At 40.6% G+C, this 24482-nt stretch overlaps 1 protein-coding gene across 3 annotated transcripts; it reads right to left on the reverse strand.

Moving 5' to 3' along the window:
• Positions 1-3324: 3324 nt before the first annotated feature.
• On the reverse strand, positions 3325-24482 carry RHOH (ras homolog family member H). 3 transcript variants are annotated; one of them, XM_042053822.1, is made up of 3 exons: positions 23625-24482; positions 23024-23115; positions 3325-6199 (listed from the first exon to the last, which is right to left on the reverse strand). In XM_042053822.1, the coding sequence occupies exon 3, from the start codon at positions 5978-5980 to the stop codon at positions 5405-5407; it is 576 nt and encodes a 191-aa protein (XP_041909756.1). In that variant the 5' UTR covers positions 5981-6199; positions 23024-23115; positions 23625-24482; the 3' UTR covers positions 3325-5404. The 3 variants fall into 3 exon arrangements, with proteins under 3 accessions (XP_041909756.1, XP_041909757.1, XP_041909755.1); XM_042053823.1 differs by lacking the exon at positions 23625-24482 and having other exon boundaries at positions 23024-23164; XM_042053821.1 differs by lacking the exons at positions 23024-23115; positions 23625-24482 and adding an exon at positions 20184-22141.

The following is a 24482-nucleotide window of genomic DNA, read 5'->3' on the forward strand; positions in this document are numbered from 1 at the left end:
TGTTACAAGAGGTTTGGCATATAAGACACATCTCCCTCAAGCTGCTTCTACTTAATTCATCCACCAGGTTGAGAAGTATCAGCCTTGGGTCTCTCCTTTCACACCCTGAGACTGGCTGTGCAGCTTCGGCCACCACTGCCCTGTCTATGGCTAGCAGACAGCTAGCAGACACAGCCACATCCTGGGCAGCTGACATTTGCAAGGGATCTTGGTTTTCAAAGCAAAGCTGTCTCTTTTGAAAGTCTCACCCTTCTGTGGTACCTGAACAGCAATGGAGCATTTTGGGAAGGCAGCCAAGGGGGCGAGGGAAGATGCCCAGGTCTTGGCTTGAGAGTTGTCCCAGATCAGCTTGCATCCTCTGAGGCACAGTCCAGAGCTGCTGGGGTGCCTGTGGGAGCCGGTGCCCACTGGAGACTTCTCAGAAACATTGCGGACGCAGGCAAGTGAGCACCTCACACCAAGTGAAGACACCAATTGTCGTTTCCTTCCTCTTTTCCAGAGACAGAAACAACTACCACCACACAGAGGCCCCTGCCCTGCTGCTCCGCCCCTGTATGAATCATACCCAGGGTGAGAGGAGCAACGACAGAAACCCCCCTGCCAGCCTTGTAGGGCGGTTGTGAAAGACCTGAGACAGATGTGTCGCTCATTCCCTTCATAACCAGAAAGGCAGCAATAGCTATTATTTTGTTCACTAGTAACTGACTCACAGCTCATGCAAGGCTGGAGGCCAGCTACCCACACTCAGGAAGGCAAGTGCCATAGGGTTTAGCGCAGTGCTTTGAGACATCCCCCTTCCTCCCCCCTCCAAACTACCAGCCCAGCTACCAGTCCAACAGTGGCTGCAGAAACCAGGCCTCAGCAATGACTTGGACACTGACACTGACTTTAGAAATGGCACATAAAATAAATGTGTTACTGCAAGGCCACCTGCAAGTGAGAGAAGTCTGACTGAGGCAGGGCCAGGTCTGTTTGCAGAGCAAGGCAATTGCCTATGATGCAGGTAAGACGAGTCCCGAGGAGCATCTCTTCTGTCCTGCTGAAAACACAGGGCAGCTTCGTGGTGATGCTCTCCTGCCTCACAAGTGACACGGACCCCGCTGACACACAGCAGCTGCAGTGTCACATCACAATGGAGCGAGAGGTCCACGCCAGTGGAAAGGCCACCACAGCTGTTGTTAAGCAGCTATATAATATAAACACCTAGATACACACAAAAGTTGTTTTCTCTCTGAATTTTGTTTTCAATAGCTGGCTGCTTAGAGCACAAGGTAAAGGGCATATAGGTCATCTAGGACAGGTACACACTGGTAACTAGTCAGGATGTTTTGCTCTTACCATTGTAAAGGAAATCTCTGAGACATAAAATATGTTTCCTAACATCCAGAGACAAAAATTCATTACTGTCGTTTCAGAGCAAGGCAGTTTGGCTAACCCAGTGTGGTCATATCTGGCTTGTTGAAGAGGCTGATCTGACTTTTAATTAAGTTAATTAAGGTAGTTAACTTGCTCACAAAGGCAAGAGCAGACAAGTGTTCTGATGTTATGAAATGAAGCTTTTTATTTCTTTTATAGTAACCTGAGCTGTGTGCAACCAAAGCACTATGAGAAAAGTGCTAAAAAGACATGGATTGCCCCATTTATTAGAAATTATTCTAATGGCTGTATTCACTCAAATGCCATAGTAACACAGGAAAGGCTGAGATATCAAGAGTGCTGACATTTCCTTTTCCTTCATGTCTGATCCCTCTGGTGGCTTCCTTCATAATGGTGCCATATATAGAGTCCCTTAAACACATTTTCTTTATTAACACAAGCATCAGCTAGTCTGTGTTCACAGACTTTAGTAACTGCAGAGTACCCACAAAAATTGCACAAAAAATTGCGAACTGTTAATTGCAAAAATCAGGAAAAACAATATCAATTATATCTAGTAAGCTTGAATAATTTTCCATCTGAAAAATTAGAGGGGCAAGAGTAATGATTTGAAACATATTTTTTCTATTTACTTGTAGAAAGTATTTATATTGTATGTTACGTATCAAGTAAGTTTAAAAGCCTGGGAAATCTGTGTTTAAAATAATCCTTCTTTTAAAAAAACATCTATTTTAATAGCAAGCAAAAATAAGATTAGCAACAGAATAACAAACTGGAAGGGACCAGTTTGAGAAGATAGAAGGAGAATATTTGAACAAGGTCTCTTCCCTCAGCTGAAAGCTTGACCCAACTGAGACAAGGCTGTACACTTTTTAGTTTTGCTGTTTTTCAGAGCAAAAGAAGTTGAAATTTCACATGTGTCATTTTAATGTACTTTAAATACCAGAGCCAGGTTTTAACCTTTAAACAGTACCCAGGGACCCTGTTACCCAAGTAAACACAAGGAAAACCACTCTGGAAGGGTTTCACAGGAGACCTCGGCAGTCCCTCATTTTTCCCACTACAGACAACAGGACTGCAGTTGTGCAAGCTGCAAACCCCAATATACCATTTGGCCAAATCTTCATCTGAGTTCTGGTGTGTCTAGATTTCAACCTCTGTATTGGGGTTGCCACACTTTTTGAGCACATCAGTTCTATAGCTCAGGGGAAACTGCATAATTACAGACACTAAAATATCTGTGCTTCACAGTTTGTTCCTAGTGAAAAGTGCCTTTTAGCGTTGAGAGTCTGAAAATAACCACGCTGTGAAAATCTGAACCCTTTTTTCACAGAGCACCAAACCAAAATCCCCATTACTTTATACTCTTTCCAAATTGATTTTAAAAATCAGCTGGCTTTCAGTGGCCTCACACCTTGCACTGGCTCTAGAATGAACAATCAAGAATATATCAAGCCATCCCTAAATTTCATGTGTGCCCTGTATTGTCAGTTCAGGCATCTCAAGGAAGCCTATCCACTTGGCTTCATTGAATTGCAGCAGACATCGATTTCTTCATTTTGTAACATACAGTAACAAGCTTCGGGAATCTAAGACAGATGAGATGAGATTTTCAGTTACAGTGTGATTCTGGAGCACATCTTTATCTGGCTTCGTCTGTGATAACAATTCTGTGGAGCCTTTTGGTGCCTGAATGTGGCACTTTGTGGCAAATACCACAACACAGCATTCTCATCTGGAGATTACTGCTCTTCAGCACATAAAAATGTCAGCATGAGCTGCTGTAAACAAACTTTAACCCACTGAGGGAAAAAAAAGACAATTGAATAGAGCATTCTGGAAAAAATATGGCTTAAAAATAGTTGAAACCAGGTATTAAATCCATTAGTGGAGTGGGGAACATAACAAAAATGTCTCCAGTTGTAACAGATAGGAAAATTCATAACATGACATTTGCATGCAATCTTTAATGTTCAAACAGTAACAATAGCTACTTTTAAATAGGGTTACAAAACCCAAGACTTCCAGAGAAGAGGCGCTGCAAGAGTTGACATGTAGAAGCATTTCTCCCAAAAGCCAAAAGATTTTTAACCGAGGACCGCAAACACCTGGCCACTTGCGTAACTCTGCACAAGTACAATGCCATTCAGACTCTTTTACAAATATGTCAGTTTTAGTGTTTCAGGAACAAATCAACACTTGAGCAGAAAGAGAAGTAGGAAAGAGAAGAATTCAGGAAAGATGGATGATGACAGAAGTCCTTGTCTTGTGTGCTCAGGTACAGAAGTTTGTAAAGATTTAAGGCTAGATTTAAATAAATAAAGATTTAAAGATATAAAAACTTCATATGAGACCAGGATATTTTTATGATCAGAAGCCTCCCTTACAATCAGGTCGATGAGTGGTAAATATTCAACAGTCTAGAAGCTGGTGGAACAATCACAGCACCAGGTGTTCCATGCCCCACTGGTATTCAAGGTGCCCACAATGTAAATACTTGCTCACTACATCACAGGTGAGATAATCCTACTGTGCTATGTGGCATCTTTTATGGCACCACGCTATAAGCCCCTCAAAGGTTATTTACGAGCTAGCTGAAGGACAGGGAAAGGGACAAAGGAAATCCTGCTGGACTAAGAAATTCTCTTGGGATGAGACAGATCTGCAAGACCTGAGAGAGGGTGCAGGACAGAGGGGACAGATAATCCAAGGAAGAGGGAACCGCCGCAATTCACAAAGAATGTACAGCATTGTGTCTTGAGCCCACTACATCTTCTAGCAGAGTTCTCCTACACACCTGAAGTTCACATCTCCTTAGCCTGCCTTTCTGTGCAGGAGGGTAACTTGGCCCCAGTACATACATCAGGATTTGACTCTTAGACGTGACAGGCTCCCCAGGATGTAAAACCTGTTTCAGTCTTACTTGGATACAACCTAGGCAGTTATACTTAGCATGCAAACTCAAAAAAAAAAAGTCATTTAGCTATTCTAAAGACACCCATGCAACCTTGTTCTGTATACAATCTTTTACTAATGTAGGTGACTGGTTTCACTAAAACCACTGCTTCAAAAAAAAGTGGGCTAAAAATATGTGAGAATTTAAGTGCTCATGAAAAAATACCTTCCATCTCTGGAGACTGAAATCTTTTGCCTCCAGAATTACAGCAGGGACAACAGAGGTGATGGTAGCACAGATTAATTCCTGCCAGCCCAACCATATGTCTAAACCAACCCTGTCTGCAAGCCCTGCAGAGGATGCAACCCACTGAAGTCTAGGAAGAATCAGATTAATTTCCCATCTTTGAGCACGTTGGTGAGGAACATACTAAGGTAACAGATCTCACAAAACTGCAGGACAGCTGTCAAAAGTCATTAAGTTTTGATCACTCCTATGCTGGACATACTGATGGCTGTTACACAATGACCGACGCATGTCTAAGAAGTGCTAGGCTTGCCTGCAGGCCATTTATTACATGGATAGCACAATTCATTTCTGTGGTTAGCTAAAGGGAGAACCTCCAAAATATTAAACTAAACTTTTGGGATTTTACAACAATATATACAAGAGTCGTCTAAATAAAATACACATTGGTTAGGTTTTATATACTAAGTTCTTAAGTAAAAAAAATCCACATGGACAGAGGTGGGGGTTGATTCAGGCAGAAGTTTGTCATTAAATAAATGCAGATGCAGACAAATCAACAACTGAGGAACACTGACAGAAACAAAAACAAAATCAGTACAGCTGTTATCTGCAGATCTCCAGACTAGGCCTGCTCCAGTCCAGGCTAGCAAAGTCCAAACACAGGCTTGTGAATAAGGATATGCACCTTTCATTTTTCAAGATAGCGCCCATGTGTTTTGGAGGGGAGAGGATCAGATAAAGAGCACATCTGTCTCACAAGAGGCACCTGCACTGTGGTCCTGCCAGAAGCCCTCCTTTGATTCACCTCCCATTCTCTCTGCTGCAGTATCTTTGTGAGAAAACAGAAAGAACAAACATAAGCAAAACCACTGCTGACAGTCCTCAAAAGATCTTGCACTCATTAAAGGAGAAGAGCTTCCGCCTGTTCTGCCTTTTGGCTTGATTGACCGCTGTCCGCACAGCATATTCAAACACCTGCTGCACCCCCCTGTTGCTGAGGGCAGAGCACTCCAAATAGCCTTTGGCTCGCACGTCCTGGGCGAGCCGCTTTCCGTCTATCGGGCTGATGCAGGAGGAACGGTAGGGACCCGTGTCACGCTGGTCAGTCTGAGTGGCCACCACCAAGACGGGGATGCGGGGCAAATGGCTGCGGATCTCGCTGATCCATTTGTTCCTCAGGTTCAGAAAGGAATTGTGGTTTGCTACCGAGTAGCACATTAATACCACATCTGCCTGTTGGTAGGAGAGGGGGCGAATGCCTTTAAAGGCATCACTGCCAGATGTGTCCCAAAGACCTAAGCTAATCTGTACACCATCCATGAAGACATCCACTCCGGTATTTTCATACACGGTGGGTCTGTAGTCATCTGGAAAAGTCTCAGAGGTGAAACGTACCAAGAGAGATGTTTTCCCAACTGCAGAGTCTCCCACCAGAACACACTTGATTGAATCCAGCATTTTATTAACGTCCAAGGCCAAGAGCACCGTCTCTGTGCAGCAGGAGTGGGATGAAGAGATGCAGTGGTCTTAGAGGCCTTCTATATAACTTCCATTTAGTGAGAAACCATACAAATCTCTTTGCTTCTTATGACTTGATTCTGTCACTTGAGACTAAAATTCCATTTTCTCCCACATGACTCTGTTGGTTTCAAATCTTCAGTAAGTCAAATGATGTTTCTGGAAGAGTAAAAATAAAATATAACATTTATAACCCACAGAGAATAAACCATTCCTCATCAAGATAAAGATGCCTGGACACATCTTTGGACAGCCATGGCAAGTGTCCCTTACTGAGGATGATGAACTTTGCCATTTCCTCCCAGATGGCTGTGTGTGCAACAGCCATTCATGTAAATAACCTTCTTGCTGCTCTACAGGAGCTAACAGTCTTACCACCACTGCCATTTTCCACTGACACAAACTATTTTTTCCCTCCAATTGTCTAAAGACTGATAAAATTAATTTAACTTTGGTATAACCGCTACTAATATGCTGTGAGATATTCCCTGCCTCTGACTTTCACGAAGACTGACAGAATCCTGAATCCTTAAATGATCAGTTCAGATTCCCTTGAAAATATACCCATGCTCTCTAGAGGTACTCAAGAGAAAAAAAGCTCTTTGCTAACCAATTTGACTATTTAAACAATCCTATATGGAACAGTAACACAGAACCACTTGTGACAACGAGAAAGCAAAGACTTCAGGTGTGAATCTCAAGTCAGCTGAACCCGAACAATTTTCAAAAGCAATGAAGGGATTCACAGCAAAAATACCCAAAAAGAGTTTAATTTAATTTTTTCCTTACAAATTGCTTTCAACAATCGAGAAGCACAAGCCAAAGAAAGCCCCACTACTGATGCTTGCCCCAGTCAAAATTTCATTTGAAGGGGATATAACTGTCCTGGCATTTACTCTCTTGTAAAACTGAACCAAGAGTACTCTTCAGAGTATGTAATTGCTTTTGAGCTCCTGCCAGCATTCAGTCAAATTTTCCTATTTTGAAAGCATTTGTTTCTTCCCCACTAGCTGTGTGCAAGATTCACTGCTCACACAGGGTGACACACAAGATGCTCCGAAAATCACTAACGGCAAAACTGAAGACAAATTAGTTCTGATGAACAAGAGTAATTAAAAAAAAGTATCACTGCATAATATCAAAATGTCATGTGTTTGTTACATAAATAATATATTTCTGTTTCCTTCATATATGTAGGGAGACATCACAGCTGAAGGCTATTTGCACAGAAATTAATGATGGCCACAAAACGCATGTACTATATTTTACTGTAACACTCTCCACTTTCAGTACCCTAACACACCACAAACACCGCCCCCCCCCCCCCCTTTATTTCTAGTACACTCCAAGCTTTGGCTTACTCCACAAAGGGGGGAAAACAAAGGAAAAGTGCTAGCTGAGCTTAGAGAGAACATTTTACAGGCACTGACAACTGCTATTTGCCCTGCTTTCATTTTGTAGTGAGGCCGTGCCCTACCTCCTCTTGTGCTGCTGGCACACCTGCATCTCTCCCACCAGATGCCCGGCTGAAAGAACATGTGTGGCCGGAGCACGCTGCTTTATAGAGGTGGCCCTGAGTCTGCAGGGCCGGGCCTGTGCGTACTTGAGTTACGGTATCTACGGGAGTCATTGCAACAGACGGCGCTTCCTGGCCTGCCAGCGAGACCGCGCTCTCACCATCACCGCTCACTTCTAGAAAGTGGGATGGAGGCTAAGCTGCTTCACAACATTCCTGGCTGCCGGGAAACAAGCTGTTCCATTAATTTAAGTATTAGTGGCAGCAGCTGAAAATTTGCTTTTAAAGATTCATTAGGTCTAACTCCACTCTCTCGCCTTCTCTGTTCTCCAAACAAGCTCTCAAGGGAATTAAATGAGACATTTACAAAACACATCTATGAAAAATTAAAAAAGCATATGTATGATGAACATTCCTATTACTTATATGAATCCTAATCTCTCTTTCAGAGTATTCTACTTCAAAATTGGGTCAGCAATACATTTTGAAAACACCTCAATTCACCAAAAGACGATAGCACCCTATTCAGATAAAGCTGCATACTCTCAGGAGAAAGTTTCCATGTACCAAGCATCTTTTTAAGAACAAACATTTCTTTGGTGCAAGCAGTCCTTAGTGCCTTCAGGTTCATTATTTTGTGCATATTGGAATGTGGGAGAAAATAAGGATGTCCAAAGCATGACTTCTGCAATTTCATCAATGCCAAAAACAAAGAAAGATGGATAAAAGGATTGTTCTGGCACTCAACTTGTTGATTACCAGGTCCAATTATACTTGCTATTTTGAAAGAAAGAATATAAATGATTAAAGACTGAAAGAGATATTAAGGACTAGTGAATATGGCTAGTTGACAGACAATAACAAAAGCTGAAATATTCCATTGTGACAGTGCAGAATTGTTTTCAAAGCAAATGATATTGTTCTACATTCCACCAATGAATAATAAAAAAACCCTGGTATATAACAAGGCCCATATTGTGATCCTGTGGACAAATTGCCCTCAGTGGCCTTGATCTTGCATTTGTTCACAACCATTCGTGTGTGTCCATATACAAGCGGGACTAAATATGTGCCTTTAATTAGGCACATAGCTGGTCCTTGTGGCAGCCTCACAGTAAGAGCAGTATTATAGTATTAAAATAATTATGCAAGTTCACCTCAATGGACAGAAAAAGCTTGATTAAACATCAACAAAAAGCAGTGTCCTATAAAGACAGTACTGGGCACTTCTGTGCTGCAGCATACAACCAGTTTTATAAATATTTGCAAAAGTTTTGGTCCCTTTCTCTCATATTCTGTCTTGGTCCAACAGTGCAGTGTGCTACACCCATTACAAGACTGCAGAAAACCTTCTGATCACAGATCAGAGATGGAGTCTAAGCTGCTGAGGGATTGTTTTTTTCTTCCAACAATTTGATTTTCAAAAATTTACCGACTTTATTAAGTTCAATTTGTATCTGGAATTCAATATATAAACCTGTATCTTCTTTTATGCTTTTTTTGGTTTATGCTTTCATCATTCATAACAACTTTATTTGAATTTTTGAATATTTGAAGATATTATTTGAATAATGAGGTAAGACCTTTTATAAAATCATTAGGTATAAGAATGTATGTCTTATTCTTGTGTGGTCATGCTGAATAGTGATCTTTAGCAAACTGCAGGTTTGGTTCCCTCTGTCTTTGGAATACAGAACCCTGGCACTAGTGTGTGGTTACAGAGTGTGGATTCACTGATGATGCTAGCACAAGAAGCCCTACAACAGTCACTCTCTGGCAGTGTCTGACCTGCACCTCAGCAATCTTCAGGCAGGTAAAATGCCTCACACTTGATCATGGCTGAATACAATACGGAGAAGGTGAGTGAGGTTACCAACCCGCAATGTGATGGGATGGGAAGTAGGGCACAGCAGCACTGAGCCCTTTGCAGGTAGAGGATTCAAGTGAATATACATCCCATGAAAAACTAATATGGTATTTGCTGAAAGAGCTCTACCAACAAAGGAAAGCCAGACTGCTGTATCAAAAAGGGTAAGTTTATCAACTGAACCAAATGGGATTTTCATTTATGCCAAGAATATCTCTGGCATCTACTATAAAATCATTGTGAGCATGACTCACTATGGCTAAACATCTCCAGAGGATGGACAGTGTCTTATGATAGGGGAAAATAAAAACAGTCAGGAACTTCTAATTTCAAAACCTATCTTAGATACTGATAGTGCACCCTTAGGTAGGCTGGAATTTGAACGGAATTAGCTCATATGTAAACAAACCATGCAGGCAAACAGCCGTCTTTTTAGATCAGGCAATCACAAAAAGCTTCAGAGAGTTAAAGCAGTTAGCATGCTAACTATTATTGCTATTATCCACTCCCTACCTCAGTTACATCTCAGTGGAGTTCCTGTTTATATCAGGATAACAGCAGGCTAGTATTTCAGTTTGAGCACTGTGTATACTAGTTCTTGAAGAGATCTGACATGGCGAGGAAACAAAAACATTTATACTAATAGAAAAGGTTGAAAACCACTGGAGAGACTTCCACTTGCTGTGCAATGCTTGAATGTACATGCTGTCTTTGCCTACCTACTCTTCTAAGTCCCACCTCACACAGAAGTGGGGTCTGCAAAACAGTGCCTACAGTTCTTCTCCAGTGTGCTGATTGTAATCACTGCTCCTTCCAATTGCATCACAGATACATAAGAACTCTCCTTGCATCCCTTAGTTATAGGCCCTCGAGGAGAGGAAGGAGGCACAAAGACTACCCTCACTGACCAGAACAGTGTGCAGCTTTACACCTTCACCTCCATGGGCACAGTGGGCACTGCAGGGCACAGACAGGGCCTGGGAACAACTCCTGCAAGCAGAAGGAGAGGGAGGAGGAGGAAACCTGGCAGGAATCAAGACAGGGCAGAGACGCTGTTGCCTGGTTAGTGACAGCACCCAGAAGATACAGCCGCTGTGACACAGAAACCATGACTGTTGTGACTCCAGTCTGGACGCTCTGCTAGATCACCAGGTTATCAAGGTCACACTACCTTGTTTTCAGCTCTGTGGATGAGGTGTACTTGCTCCATTCAGATACAAACCTCCAGACTGCTTCCAAAGCATAGGTCTCCTGAAAATTAATCCATCAGCTGCAGTCCGGCTGGAGACTACAGCTGGTCTGCAAGCAAATGGCCCCTTGCTGTACCCGTCATGCATCCATTAAGCTGATTCTCTGACATTTGCATTAGCTGTCTCTTGGTTTTTAACTTCTTTTAAGACAAATTTGATCTATAGCCCTGTCTTGACAATCAGCCTCCCACCACCTCAGAGACTGTCAGCTTTCCAGTCCAGAGTGGCATTCAGTGGTGGTACCACTGCCATGAAGGAGAACTGGCTCACAGCCTGTACCTTTGCAAGGTGCTGCATCTTTTCCCCAAACTACTCCACCAAAAAATCTCCATTCAACTCATTCACTTCCCAAGCCAGCTACCACAGGGGCCATCTCTATTCCTTGGCCCAGGAGCAAGATGGCAGGTTACTCACTGGCAGAATACTTCAGCTGACTGATATATTTATAATACTGACAGATTAACTGCCAGATTATCTTTCAATGTGCTTTTATATTTAAAAGAATTGAAAGGATGCTCAGAAGCTGGGATGAGAGCTTTTACATGGATGTTTTATCCTTAAGGACAATAATTTCTGCAATGCCCTTCTAAAGTTAGAAAAGCAAACAACATCAAAGCCAGGATGTCTCGTCATCTCAAAAACAATCTCCTTCCACAATTTAAAAAAAAAAATTTGCAGACATAAAAACTTGGAATTCTTTTCTTTCACTCCCTTACTCACAAAACTGAAATCCTGTCCATGTTTTCAAATTTCTGCATTTTGTTTTGAAAAAAATACAAAACTAAATTTTGAGTTTAATTTCTAATTTATGAAATTTTGAGAAAATGGAGAACCACTTTCTTAGAAGCCTTTGCAAAAAATCACTTCAGGATCAAGACAACACCTGAAAATACCTCAGTTTCTTTCTCTGGCAGTTTTAATAACTGCAAATGAAGAGAAGGATTTATGATCAAATATTCAGTAATCTTGTCGACTTTATTATTAGCAAGGGAACTCACGTTATCAGATTTAAAGGAAATTCCCTCATATTGAGAATGTGAAATCTTGATATAAAACAACAACAAACACAGACCAATGTTATTTACAAGATTAAATGAGATGTGAAGTCCTAGTAAAGGGATGAAAGCTTTTCGTATAACAAAATGTACATATTTACACACATGCTCACACACTGCACATTTATTTATACTGCATATTTATTTATACACAGAAAACTGCTTAATGAGCTATCTTAAATTTTAAAAAATTGCTTTCATTGCTTTAGTAATAGTACCTATAATAATATCTATATATAAACAATGGATTATGACACAACTAAAGATCTATTCAATTTACTATAGTCGCTGAGAAAAACTATTTAACTCTCATTCTAATTATCCAGTTAGACAAAAGAAATATTTATTTTATCTTCAAGAACCCTCTTGCTGTGGCTAATCACACCTTGATTCAGCAATTTACAAATTAAACATGAGCACAGATTATCAGAACCACTCCAAAAATCAACGAGAAGCCTGTAAGACTCTCATGTACTGATCTGAGATCCTAAATCTCTAAATAGAACTCAGTGAGATCTGGCAATGCTAAGTACCCACTTTAAGATTCAAGCCATTAGTCTGAAGTAATTTTTCTTTATATGTTTATGGAGTGACATGGTAAATTACAGACTTTGTGGCATTCATGGCATTATGGGGCATTTTCAAAAGGGATCCATGTATAAATATTATCTCCAAATTAAAATTTGGGTAAATCAAGTGTAGGAAAGTAATCCTTTCACAGAGGAACCAGCTCATAAAACATTCTCAGTCTGATCCAATATCCTCAAAGTCATCAGAAATGGAGTGGCATGTCATGCCTGAAGTTAGGTAAGCCTAGTGTTTTCCTTCTGCAAGATACTGGATACGTCACCTCTCTTTCCCACCCTTTTCTGTGCTAATTTTTCTCCTCTGCTCTTAAACAGAGAAGAAATTCTTGAGTTTCCCTACAGATACAGCCATACACGGAGCAGCTGGTGTGCAAATGTCACACGTGTACGTTCGAGCACAGAAGTTCATCAACCATCTGTCCATCTGCCTTCCCTCATAGTAGCTGTTTCCGTACACACACATATATACACACACATACACACACACATATATATGTACATATATATTCACCACTGACATAGAACTGCTTCTGGGTCCAGATGGGGATACAGATACACTTGCAGATGAACATGGATAAAGTGCTGGGTGCTGACTGCAGTGCTATCACACGTACCTATGAACAGTTTTTCTATTAAGAATAACTTAGAGGTCAAAAGCAAATTTTCAGCAAGTCTAACTGCATTGTAGCCAAACTGAAGCCTTGATAATACAAAATACAAAATTTCATTAATTGACTTCAATCAGACTACTGTGTGTGTAGAATTACTGACATGGGGAAATGTTTGCAGCTTTGGGCCTCAAACCGCTTCAAATTTTTCATGCCACATCCTCTTTTAAAACAGTTTGAGACAAATCAAAAACACATTTACAACATATTTTTGTAGGATTTTTTTTTACAGATTTAGCTCTTCGAAATCTCCCAAAATGTTTTTTGGTGTTGAAATACTCTTTGGCTGTTGAAGTACTCTTTTATTTACAACCTTCAACAATGATTGTGATTTCTTTCCAGAAACTCTCTATTTCTGCTTGTTCTTTTTTTACCATCTGCAGACATGGGCATAATCATCATGAAGTATCCATTTCTCTTTCATACACAACTAACATCTCTTAGTTTTAAATAATAATTTGTAATTTCTCAGAGAATGATGCATTATTTGCTAGACTGGATGCATAGAACTGTATATGTACACATATAGATACACAAAAATATTGAAAATATATCAGTGTATATTTAAAATCTAACTATTTCAATAATGAATCGATACATCCATGTACAAAAAAAATTGCATCCTTACGTACATGCATGTATGTCCATATACATATATATATGGACACATTGATACTAATTCATTGCAAAACACATTGCTACAGATTGCTGTAGGAAACAACAAATTGTGGGCAAGATATGTTACCATCATTTGAAAACCTGCATACATATTTTGCATCAAACGGATGCATTATTGAATTGACCGCGGTCTACATACAGGTACACGTGTATTTGTACGCACATAAGCAGAGATTACTGCTGCGCTAAATGGGGATTTGCAATAACCTAAGTATCTAGTGGATAAGAGTTTTACATACAAAATTACATAGTCACCCATTGTAAACTATTACATTTCTGCTGTGTATGCAGCCATTACATTTATTAGACATACCTTTGCAATATGTTACAGTGCTTTGCTGTTAAGGAGACGCGTGGATTTATATTAAATCCTGCAGATGTGTAACATAATAAATTGTTAAAATAAACTGGCAACTCTATATATGCACTTGCATTTGCAGGCAAAAAGGCTTCCCCTCTTTCAGAGCCTGTGCCAAGCCCATTGCAGAGGAGAAGGCTGACTTCTGTGTGCTTTGGCTCTAACCTGGGGTAGGACTGCACTTCTCTCCCTTGTTTGCACACTACCTGATCATCTTGACTGGCTCTCTTAAACACTTCAAAGTAATCAATAGTAACAGTCCCGCTAAAAGCTAATACATGAATGATACAGGTGATGTAACATTCTCCTCAGTGTTAAAAGGTCTTTAAAAAATTGGCCTACCACTTGTACATTTTCTTCAACAGACCCCTTGCAAGATCTCCAACATTACTTTCAGAAGTCTCTTCAGGTTTAACTTTGCTCTGATTTTCTAAAATACCTAGCACAAAATAAGGAGATTCTCAAGTCTAGATCTTCTCCCCCTAGTATCAGTGGGAGAAGAAGGAGGTTCTCCATGTTAATCATTAGGTTATGTATTTGCACAGGTTTGATTTCAGTGGGAGGTAAAGGTGGAGGAGGAAAATGTTAGTTAGAATAGAATTAGCCAGTGTTCCATGGAAGATTATTTTTGTATATTTTGTGATAAGAATAAAGTGTTGGATGTACAGGTGTTTTGAGTAGTAATAATGATATTTCAGTTGATCAAACAGTTCACAATAATGACCTCTTGCTAAAACGTACTGATTTATTTTTAATTTAGGAAGAACTCATATTTACTGCATGTCACTGTTTGTTTTGCTGTGACGAATATTAAACTTCTGAAGTTAATGAGCAAAGCTAGCAAAGGAAGCAACAATAATTTTGTTGGTTATTTATTTTATAACACAGAAACTCCCTGATAATTTTAGCTTTTCCCCCTTAAGACTGCCAGCAACAAACCCCTTTTTCTTATCTCTGTATATATCCAAGTGTTTAAAATCATAGTCTAGATTTCACACAGTGGAAAACTGCCATCTTTAATATCATCCTTAAATTTTGTATGCACACATGTACATTAAAATGTTAAAAATTTGAAGAGCTTGCTTAGAAATAATTTCAATTACTTTTCAAGTAGCAGGTGCGACATAAAACATAAAATGATCATAACTTATCCTGCATTTGTTGATTTATGATTTTTATCTTTTTGTTTTATAAATTAAAAAAAAAGGAGTTGCTTTTCACAATCTATGCCATGACTCAGTATTCATGCACTATATCCAGCACACAGATAAAATAAGAGATAATACATATCTACAGTACAAGCAGGAATTTTTTTTTCTCACCATGCAGCCTCTCTAGAATTCCTTAATTGTAGCAGATTAAATTAGATAAAATAAATGGGCATGCATACTTGCCTTCATCAAACTGCCTACGTTCCATGCATAGTTATGATTAAAAGCCAATTTCAAAGGAACATGCTTTCTTCCCTTTTATTTTTTCTAGAATTAGCACAAGTTACACCTGGTAGCTCAGATTTTACACTGGTTTATATCTTACACCAACCACATGCCAGAGCAGAATATATATTTTAGTGCCTGTTTTTCTTTACTTTTCTCTGATTCCATTACGACCTTGATCTCTTGCCACCTTTATATAAAACATATAATACTGCAGACAGCAGCGGGTCATATGGAATAGGTTAAGAGGAGAAAAGACTGTACAACCAAAACTAATACATAAATCCTTCTCACTCATTCTTCAGCTGAGTATTTTGAGAAGCCATTTCATATATTTATAGCTGACATCTACTTGGCTTTCAGTTGGTTTAAAGATCATGCAAATCCCCACAATACGGTAAATCTTAATGCAGAATTCTTCAGTGGGAAGCATAGAAAGCTTTCCTTGATTTTCTTGATTTTTACATATTTTGAATGAAAATGATCACACATATGAAAAGAAAGATATTTTAGGAGAAAGATGTTTGAACATTATGAGAACATTTCCCATGCTTTATTTTTGAATCCTGGTGGACTTGATTCAAACTCAGAGATAATTTATCCAACAGGTTTTCATCCAGAATTAAAACTCCACTGAAAGAGATGGGAATTTAAAAACTTGCATTTAAATTGATGGAAACTAAAGAAATAACATGCAGGGTTTTTATGACAGCTGTTTCATAATATATGTTTATATTGAGAAAAACGAAAGCCCATAGATAATTAGATATATAATTAATAGATAAATTAATTTAAGTATATCAGTACCTCAGTAATTTTGAACTCCAAAGTCTTTACCAGTTTTTAAGCACAGTCATTTGATGGAAAAAAAAAAGGCAAGCTGAAGACTGTGTCCACTGGCATGCGTATCAATGAAAGGAAAGAACAGTTTTCCTGTAAGTTTGAGAGGTTTCATATTTTTTCAATGACCATGGCACAGGAGACAACCAAAAGAGATGCCTACCTACCATGGGGTCTTGGTCTCACGCTTTTATATTAGGAGATCCAGTTCTATCTATATTTTGACTTAAATCAGTCTAACTTTCAAAAGCAACACATTGTCACTCATGAGGAGAAGAGCTGTGACCAGATGGTACAACAACCTCAAGCTGGCAAGTGTCAGTTACTGGTACTCCACGCTCACACTTGCGTGTGAGAAGCGAAATCATGCACAGTACGTAACCACAGCCCACTGTGCCAGCTTCTGCCAGGAGAGGTGTTTGCTCCTTTTCCAGCACATGCTGTGTCTTTCCCATGTGACAGGTCACCATGGCTCCCTGTAGGGAAATCTCCAAACCATAGCAGAATCCTTGTGTGGTTTCCAGCAGATTCATGCATTTTGTCAGGTAAAGACAAGCATGTCAAGTTCAGCCCCACCCTCATCCCTCAGGAATTTACACTTCTCCTTGCCTTCTGTAACCAAAGACCAAATGCAATTCCTCGTGTGAAAGCAATACAGCACAGACACAGCAGCAGGCAACTGTGCAGGAGGGGAATGATAAGGGTCTGTGATAAACACAGCGCACGGCCACAAGCAAGGCTGGGCACAAACCATTCCTGTATCTGCTCTGTCAGGAATACATGCATGCACTAAGTGCTCAGACCATGTTCCCAGCTAACCTTCAGCCACCCTGTCAGCAGTGATAGACTGGGACTGCTGGGATTATTGCTCCTTGACACTTTGCCAGCTGCTCATATTAGACCTGATATGCCAAGCTTTTATAGCCATGACTTCCAGTACTCTCACTGCTGCATTACAGAGGTTTCACAAGCTCCAAAAGTCTCCCCCTTCCACTGTCCACTGATCCTTCTGCTGGATTGGGAACCTTTTCTAGTCCTTCACTGACATAAAAATTGAAGGACAACTAACTTCTGCTAAGCAAATATGAAATTCTACTTGGTTTTGTGGAGAAGAGCTAATGGTAGGCTACAGCACAAAAATTTTGTTGCTACATTGCTTTGTTGTGTTTGTGTGATCCTGTCCAGTATTTTAAGGCCAGAGTGCTTTAATAGTGGGCTTGAGACAGCTGCAGCCAACTTCCTTTCTTAATTGGTATGCTGGGGTTATCTCAAAATATCTTTCAGCTATAAGCTGTATCATAGCTTGGAAACATTTGAAAACCGTGAATTTAATAAAACCACACACCACTAGCCAGAAAGTGAGAACCTAATTTGGGAATGATGTTAAGCTGTGTGGTGTGATGCCTAAAATGTTACATCAAGACTTTGAAAAAGCTACGTTTTACAGTTACTTCTTTTATCTCTTTTCAAACAATAATCAAAAGCACTATAGAAAAAGCTGCAATTTTTCATTTTATGGTCAATGTCAAATTAATCACTTGAATGGTGCATTCAGTAACATTCTACTGTTTCTTAGGGAAAACTATAGAATCACAGCATCAACATTTCACAAAGAAAAAGGGGGGTGAAGAGGTAATTTTCACAGAAAATCGTTAACACTAAAGTGCCTAATCCACCTACTGCTATACATCTAGAACTGCACAGCAAAAGCAAGAGGAGAAACAGCAGAATTTCATCTCCTTGCCTGGGTATCCTCCTGGCTGATTATCAGAAAGCATCACTGAGAAAAGCTCCTCAGGAGCTTCCGCTGGTGCAGACCCACTGCTGTACAAAATGGGCACAGCCTGCGAGACCGCCACCACGCTGGCTGCTCATTTCCTGTGTGCTCTGGGTATGCTGCAGATCACCCACTTACCTCTTTGAGGATTTATATGGCTCGCCCCTCACTGTAGAAGCGATCACTTCCCTAAAATCACTGGCACTAGCAGCCATTACCAGCAATGAGACTTTACCATCAATTTTGAGGCCTGATGCTCTTCTGCTATGAGTTGATTTCACACTGCTTTGGCACAGTAAATTTATCTTAAAATGGGATTAAATGACAGTAATTTACAGCCATGTTGCCTTGCTGATGGGCTATGAATTTCTGTCTTGCTATACATGAAAATCAAACACATTTTAAAATTTAATTCTTTGCTCTGGAACTTAGTGAGTACAGATTACTTATAAAAACACCAATTCTCTATAACTACAAACCTACAGTTTTTCCTGGTTTGCAGCACCTAATCTAGGGAATGTAAAACCTGGTATTATGCCTCACTAAGGCCTGCTCTCTAAACTTAGCAGGAAGCAAGTGCACACGTGGCTTTTCGACCCCGCGGTTACTGCCCAAGTCTCAAACGTGGTATTCACATGAAGTCAGTACCCACTTTCTCCAGTAGATTTGACTTCATTTGTATGATAGATCTTCAGATCGATCTCTGAAAAATTACATCAAACCCCATTCTAAAGTCAAGTAAGTGTACACATATGGTCCTTCCTACTGGAAAATCACAAACACACCACACACTGATCTAAATGGTGGGGTTGAAAATGTGAAATTTGAAGCAGGAACATATAAAGCACTATCCCACCTTATTCCAACAGCAACAGACACCAAAATTTGCTGACATATGTGCCTGTTCACAACTAACTTATCTCATTTACCCTACCTTTTTCTTCTGCAAGTATTTTCTTCAGGATAAACCCCTCATTAAAGCTGGCCTCTGCCAGATGCCACAGCTCAACTCCTGTCCTATCCACAGGTAGAAACACAGCTTAAAGGAGAAGTTAGAAAATCTTAAATCCACATTCAGATTTTTTTGCGGGGACCTGTGTCAGAGAGACGGTTCCAGCCTCAGCGTGCTCTATCCTCATTCACCTTTCAGATTAACTGCATCTCATGGGCAATGTGACAAGACCATTCCATCACCACAAGAACATCATAAGATGCAGGTTTTGTGAGCAGAATCTGGAAATGGGTGTGCAGAAATGTGCACGCATGCACACACACACACACACACACACACACTGCTCTGTAAGGGGACCCCACACCATAAGCATGCCACAGTAGGCTCAGAAAGCAAAGAAGCCGTGGGAGTGACCTGAACACAAGTTGTTACAGACGTGGCCATTTAGATGGAAACCTTCCATCTCAGAATGTGGCACAGTCATTTACTAGACCTAGCAGGACCAGGCAGCTGCTGGAGCCAGAGCCAGCCACAGATATGTCAGCAAATTAAAAATATTTTTAATCTCACTCCAGTCCTAAAAACCTATTTCTCAAATTTTCACAATAAAGTCTTCACCTAAATTTGCTTGGGAATATTTAAGATGAAGCAGAACAGTTTCCTCATAAGCATGATGTACTTCACAGAAGTGGAAGAAGACCATCCCTTGAAGTGCTGCAGATTTACACATCTATCACTCCTGGGTTCATAGTTCGTACAACAGAAAAGAGCATCGGAATCAGATCCACCATCTTGAGAGCAATTCCGATTTTTTCTTTTTTCTTATATCAGTTAACATGGAAGAAACTGTCATGGCACAGCCCATCACACCCCTCTTTCTACTTTATATAAGGCCTTTTTACGCTGGAGTGAAGAAAAACCTCGGGAACAAATGAAAATCCACAAAATGCAAGATCTAGACCAGGGTTTAATTGTTTATCTCAATACGAGCATTTAACAGATGGTATTTAACAGAGAAGTAAAACTGATTATGTAAACCAATTTCACAAACTTATTAATAAAAGCAATTAACAAAAGTAAAAAAAAGTATACTGAATTTGATTCAGAATATCAATTCACATTAAGACTCCTAGAAAAAAAGAAAATGCAATGAACTCACCAGAGGCAGGAAGCTGAAAGAGGCTGTTGAAAATAAACGTTACGAAAGTCAACTATCCTGGATGAGACAGGGGAAGAAAAAAAGAAGAGTGGTATTCTGTGTTCTTGGCTTTTTCAGATAGACTTCTTTTTTAGCAGATTAGAACAACTGTATTATTGAGAGGACAAAAAACCCAAAAGCTCTCGAGGCAACCAGAGACCCCTGTGCATACAGGCCAGAGTAGTCCTGGCAACTGGGTCTAGCTCATCTGGAGGCAGCAGTGACAGCAGACCCAGATGCAGCGTGACGAGAAAGAGTGAAGAGGTTTAGCGTAAGTCAGCTTCCTGGTGAGAGCTTCGCAGCTCTGCCTGTGTGGGTTTGTTGTGGGTTGGTGTATGAGTTGGTATATCTTTCTCTCTTTGGTGACTATGGGAGCAGATGTAAAAACCTTGAAGACGGGGGAGGGAGGCAAACCCTCCAGGCTGCAGGAAGCTTTCTCTTTACACTCTGCTGCTCCTCCAGCTCCCTCCTCCCTGCTTCAGGGAATAATGGCACAGCACAGCCCAGCAGCTCAATACATGAGAGCAGAAAAGGAGATCAACAACGGCCCAGCACGGCTACGTGCAATTTACTCTCCGGTAGCAGGAACAACACCTGGGATATTCTTCTGGAGCCTGGAATATGGCCCTGCCTGCAGAGTATGCATGTTTAGCTGACTTTGTGCAAAAACCCAAGGCAGGCACTTTGGGCTACTTCAACATAGGTGTACACGGTTTTGTTGTCATTCAATGAGGATTCCTCTGAAGCACTGGTCAAGACTGATCAGTAATATCATTTTATCAGCATATATGTCCTCTTTTTTACCAGCATAAGGAGGCTGAGCAGGTGGAGGGACCACAGACATTGAGACTTCCACCTTTCCCAGTACAGACAAACTGAGCTGGCCAGATTCTCACCACTTCCAGTTACCACAACTACTACCACAACACTGAAAGCAAAGCTGTGATGGTAGTTTCAGGATTTCAAGAGTCTATGGTCTATACTTTAGGAGCCATCAGCAGAAGAGGTTGTCCACTGTGTATGATCAGGCAATCAGAATGCAGGGAGGGCACTCCTGTCCCATTCTGCTGAAGCAGCCCAAGCTCACCGGCATAGCAGGAGAGCTCGGGGGCAGAGGCATGAGCACTGGCTTCCCAAGCAGCCTTGAAACCCAGAAGCACAGAAGTGGAAACCAAGTCCTTTTCAGCAAATATTTTGGGCTCAGTGAAGTTATCTCAGACCATCTCCAGCCACGAATCAGTAGGAACAGACTGCCTGATCCAGATCTAAAGCCATGCATTTTATGTTCCTTGCAGGCTGGAAACTCTCTGAAGACAGCTAATTAATTGGTCCACATTAACATTATGACAGTACAATGCATTCCAAGATAAAGTCATATTGCTTCCAAGAAAGATTAAAAACCAACAGAATAATTTACAAGATAAAGCAAAAAGGAAACAAAAAGATAATTTATGTGTAGATGAAAGGCAGTTTGTGCCAAAAATATAAAAAGAATATAGCCTGTGTAAACATGCTGTAAACCTGCTGATGCAAAGCTTGCAGAACAGTGCTGCACAGTTAGGCTGGGGAATCACTTTGTTTCATTTCCCTATAAAATGAAATTAATTCAGTTAATTATCAACAGTGATGAAGGTAAGGAAGGCTCACAGAAGGCATTTTGGGAATCCTATCTTCTTAAAATCTTCAAACTTCCTTTTAGTTTGAGACAGGATTTTGAATAAGGGGCTTCAGTGCATCACCAGTTTATGTGAGAACTTCTGTTTCTTCATTTTCACATTAAATATGTATTTGTCCGTTTTTAACAGGGTTTGGGTTTCCCAATACCAGCATAAGCAATCAGGCAGTAAGTTTCCATTGCAATTGTGATAAAGCAAATGAGACACCCAAACATTTTTAAATGTTTCCATCAGAAACATTCAGAACTGTCAGAAGTAGAGAAATAAATACTATTTGCAAATTATACTGATATAAATGCCTTTCATGATCATCACCAATTTTAGGTCTGCTACAGAGAGCAGATACTTAAAATGCAACTACTCTTCTCTGTTTTGTGCTGAGATTAATCCAGATGTGAAGCCATCTGGCTAAGTAGTTTGCATTTTGGAAAAAGAGTGCATCCATCTGTAAAATACTTCATAAACAACTATTGAACTGAGTGAACTCAGCAAAGAAACAAAACCATACAGTAAGAAACATGTTCTAACATGTCTTGATTTCCACCCATGTCCCTCCAGTACATTTTCTGAATGATCTTGACCCAATAACTTCCCAAAAATAGTTGAATTTTATTTATTTGAGACCTTTCTTAGTAATACACATGCTTCACGCATTTGATCCATCATTTCACTTCCAAGAGACCTGGAACTCCAACAAAAGACCCTCAGCTCCATGCACTCTGCACATGTAGGTAATTCCAAAGTTAGGTGTAAAATTGACACCTGACCTGTTTCTCTTGATATTTGGTTATTTGTTGGGTTGGCTTTTGGGGATTTTTTTTGTCTTTCTTACTGCAGTTTTTCTGCTTCTTTTCACCTCTTCATGCTGTGCAATGAAGGGGAACATCTGGCTATGAGAGAATAGTTAATACATTAAAAAATACATTGCTTCTCCTTTTTAAAAAACTCATTATGAGTCATTATCTGGGACTTCCAGAAACAAGCACTTTGTCGTGGAAAATATTTATGGGGGCGGAATTAAGGCTTGCAATTTATTTTTGCATTGAGAAGTAGGCTGACAGCAAAAAATAAAGTCTCAAACCACAGGTAACTAAGGGTTTATAAGAAATTATAAAATGACATTACCCAGGGTCTTGACATGGGTTAATCTTCAATGAAAGGTCGTATTTCTTCTTAATCCACTGCTTTCTGTCCCTCTTGGAGAAACAAGACAGCTGCTGATGGTAGGAAGGGAGTTGAGATTAAGGAAGGAAGCTGTTCCTGTCCCCACTGCCTGATTTCCTTTTTGTTCTCAGATTCGTTCAGCTCTGACTTTGGTCTGCCTCAAATAGTATGGTATGTGCAGTGCTCAGGAAGTAAACCATAGCACTCTTGATACCCACTGTATTTAACCCCACAAACCTTTCTCCTGTTATAGATGATCATTAAATTACACAAAATAAAGTTAATCATTGCTTATATCTTGCCACTGCCCCAGATATATAAACAACACACAAGAAGAAGTATGCTTATTTTGTGAAAAAAGAGCCTAATTCCTTTTTGGTATCATTTTCAAATAGAAGCAGGAAAAATCTATGCGGTCAAGATGCCAGCTGTGTGTTAGGAAAACTGGGATGTGCCTATTTGCTTTGCCCCAAGTTCCTAGGCAGTACAGGGGAAATCAGGTAGGTCGCCCAGACACATTTCAACCTGGAGGTGAAGCCATTCCCTTCCCAGGAACAGATACCTGAGCAAAAAGGAGGCTTCCTCACAGCATGGCAGAGAGCATGGCTAAGAGAGTCTCTAAAGCAGACCAGGCACAGTAACTTCTGCAGCATTACTCATTGCGAGAGCACTCAATCTGAAAGAGGAAATGAAAACGCAGTCTCACAAGCACTTCCTATATGGATTTTGGTAAAACTCTCACACACTATTTACTACGCCTTGATGAGCTTAGGCTTTGGTTCCTCAGCAACCTAATGCTGTGGGTTAGATACTCCTCAGGTTTGGTAGTGAAGTGGCACAAACTGAAGCCTGTGGTAATAAAACAGAACTCAAAATCTAGCATGAGGCAGGTTCCTGACACATTGTGTGGGCAGGACTAGAGGCCTTCAGAGGGTGAGTCAAAGCCCTCCAGAATACTCACAGTGGAGCAGGCCTGACACGGAAGCCTAAATGAAGAAACATGCCTGAAATGCCACCCTCTCCCTGTGGACTCTCCTGCCTCCCTCCTGAGTTACAAAGTTCAACTTCCAACTCAGCTCAGCTCTTGAGCCCCTTCCCGCACCATTGCCTCTTCCCCTTCAGTGACAGGCTTGCCCTAGGCTTCAGGTGGCCACAGAGCAGCCCTCCAGCTACTAGTCCTCTGCGGGATTTGGCCCTGAGCTGCCCAGCTTCTGGGTGCAGTGCTGAGGTGGGTGCAAGGCATGGGGCGACTCAGACCTGGGCATGCCTGAGCAGCACAGACCTCTCAGGCCTAAAATAGAGAACCCTGAGTTGTGCAAACAATGATCAAACGTGGGTTTGGCACCAAGATTTGGGTGCGGTCATCGCCATTCTTTCAGCCTCTTTTCAAGACTGATGCAGCTCCATACATTAAACCCAT

This window comes from Corvus kubaryi, unplaced genomic scaffold (assembly GCF_017639235.1).
Source record: "Corvus kubaryi isolate FWS band 111438036 unplaced genomic scaffold, C.kubaryi_AGA036_p1.0 split1-131, whole genome shotgun sequence".
NCBI classification, from domain to species: domain Eukaryota; kingdom Metazoa; phylum Chordata; class Aves; order Passeriformes; family Corvidae; genus Corvus; species Corvus kubaryi.